Source organism: Bombus pyrosoma, linkage group LG17 (genome assembly GCF_014825855.1).
Source record: "Bombus pyrosoma isolate SC7728 linkage group LG17, ASM1482585v1, whole genome shotgun sequence".
NCBI classification, from domain to species: Eukaryota; Metazoa; Arthropoda; class Insecta; order Hymenoptera; family Apidae; genus Bombus; species Bombus pyrosoma.
In genome coordinates, this window is record NC_057786.1 from 3,761,881 (window position 1) to 3,764,347 (window position 2,467).

At 39.6% G+C, this 2,467-nt stretch overlaps 2 protein-coding genes across 2 annotated transcripts in view; both read left to right on the forward strand.

Moving 5' to 3' along the window:
• LOC122577073 (putative fatty acyl-CoA reductase CG5065) overlaps positions 1 to 2,467 on the forward strand; it is a 98,212-nt gene that overhangs the window by 23,754 nt on the left and 71,991 nt on the right. The window lies entirely within an intron of this gene.
• Positions 1,374 to 2,461, forward strand: LOC122576881. Its single transcript, XM_043747769.1, has 2 exons — positions 1,374 to 2,146; positions 2,259 to 2,461. Exon 1 carries the CDS (start codon positions 1,604 to 1,606, stop codon positions 1,970 to 1,972), a length of 369 nt encoding a protein of 122 aa, XP_043603704.1. The 5' UTR covers positions 1,374 to 1,603; the 3' UTR covers positions 1,973 to 2,146; positions 2,259 to 2,461.

The following is a 2,467-nucleotide window of genomic DNA, read 5'->3' on the forward strand; positions in this document are numbered from 1 at the left end:
AGTATTATGGAGTATCGCATAATAATACATATCAATGGACAGCTAAATGAAAAATTATATGTATAGCATTGAATAACTCTGTTAAAGATTTCGCATTTGTTGTCGAAATGCTTTTAAGACATTGCGTACGGGTCCCGAGATATCTCGTTTTTAACAAGCCGAACGTTGTGGCCGGGTCCCGAGGTATCTCGTTTTCATGTCTTGTCGACTCAATCGATGATTTAAGCAACCAGAGACAAATGTTTTTGTTACGTTACCAAGGTAATGAAGTCTTGCGCATTCTTGTGACAAATGATTGGCAAAACAACTGAATGTTGATATTCCAAGCATGTAAAAACAATCAGACATTATAGCCAGTACATCGGTAGATCTGTGCCGATCGTTATTTGGATCTTCCATTGGTGGTTGTCCGGATTCCGCTGGATCGGGTTAGGTCGGTAGTGGGTGTTACGTCCGGTGACTCTTTACGGCCGAGGCGTCCACCAGCCGTACAGATGGAATTAAGCGGATCGCAAGAATCCTAAGGAACCGTCATAAAACGAGGCTTTTTGATTTACTCTTAATTTGCCGCAATTGGCATAAAGGCAAGAGGTTCATTGTGGTTATGCTCCATCAAATAAAAATTGGGGAAACATGGGTTTCCCCATTTTTTCCCGGGATTTCCACCCGTAAGCGACCAACACCCAGCAACAGTTTTCATCTACAACAGCATCGTCACCGAACTTCACTGGTTTCTCAGCTTTAGATCAGTCAACATCTCTGCACTGGACTCACATCCTTAAATCAGTCAACATCTCTTCATTATCTGTATCTACTTTGATCACTCATCTAATTAACATATATATGTACGTGTCGAGCATAATCATCTTGTCTACAAGTTGTTAGAATGAAGAGTAAATTATAACCTGTCACCTCAGCGTTATAATCGATTCAACCACCTCTATTATCCTAACCGAAATAGGAGATCGATCAGTTCGTGGCGTCGATTATCTAATCGTAACGGGAATTTACGACTCCCGTTGGCGCACTTGCTCGTGTTACGTAGGAGACACAAGAAATTACTAAAATGATACAAAATGAAATTACGACTGATTCAATGTGTATTAACAGACTGGGGGGTTTTTATACTGAGGTTTTAATCCCTCCGGAGGGGTTGTCGTCTGGTGTACCTCAGAGGCGGCTATTCCGTTACTATTTGGTTAATGTTTCGATGGCTGTGGCATTCAGGATGTCTAGCCTATCCTATTACTGTTTCTGAGCGGGTGGGCTTCTTGAGCGTGTGATACTCGCGATCGCGTCTCTCCGCGAACGGTCGAACAGTATGATAATATTATGATCCACAAGTATTATCAGTTCTGCCCGAGCAGCCGAGCTAAACGGACGTGTGAAACAGTGCTTCAATAAGTGCGACAAGTGGGGAAAACAAAGTGACTAACTACGGCGCCTATCGTCAAATGGTGGAAAATCCAAAATGCAACAAATACCATCAATAAAAATAACAAACAAAGGCGAAACATATTTTATAAACAGAGCTACAGATTTAATAAACCTGAATCAATCAATAAACGAAGATTAGGATTGCTCAGTTACAAAGGAAATAGAAATGGAAACTACACAAAAGAATGATCAGAAGAATAACATCAACAACGAACTATCACATCAGGATGAAATCTGGAAGGTGGTAACTTCCAACGAAAAACGAAAAATAACAACAAACACAAACGTTAAGAGGGCTGTAGAAGTAGAAAAGCAACAATGGCTACAAGAAATTATTCTCCGAAACTCCTTCAGCGCACTGTCAGAAGAGAAAGAAACAGATCTAGCCGAAAAACCAATATCCCACATCGCCAAATCACCACCAATCTACATAGATCCCCATATAATAGACCCCCTCATTGAACTACTGAACAACACGGTAGGAAAAGAAAACTACAGTATTAAACAACTAAAACTGGATCAGGTAAAAGTATAAACGAACACCTCAGAAACTTTTAGAAAAGTGACAAAAGCACTAAAAGAGAAAAACGCTGGATATCACACTTACCAGCTCAAAACAGACAAAAGCTACAAAGCAGTAATAAGAGGAATACATCCCAAAACAAATACAAGCAACACATGCGAGGAACTAGCTAAAATCGGAAACCAGGTAAGAACAATAAGCAACATAACCAGATACGATACTAAACAACCATTATCTCTATTTCTAATAGAAATTGAACCTAAAAATAATAAGAAAGAAATTTTTGAAATTAAAAAAGTTCTAAACATAATAATAACAGTGGAGCCACCTAGACAGTGTCAGCAATTTTGACACACAAAAAATTACTGCAACAGAAACCCGGCGTGTGTCAAATGCGCAGAAAAGCACCTAACAACGAACTGCCCATACATGGGAGAAATAAATGATGTAAAATGCTACAATTGCAACGGAAAACATCCAGCTAGCTACAAAGGCTGCATAGTCAGA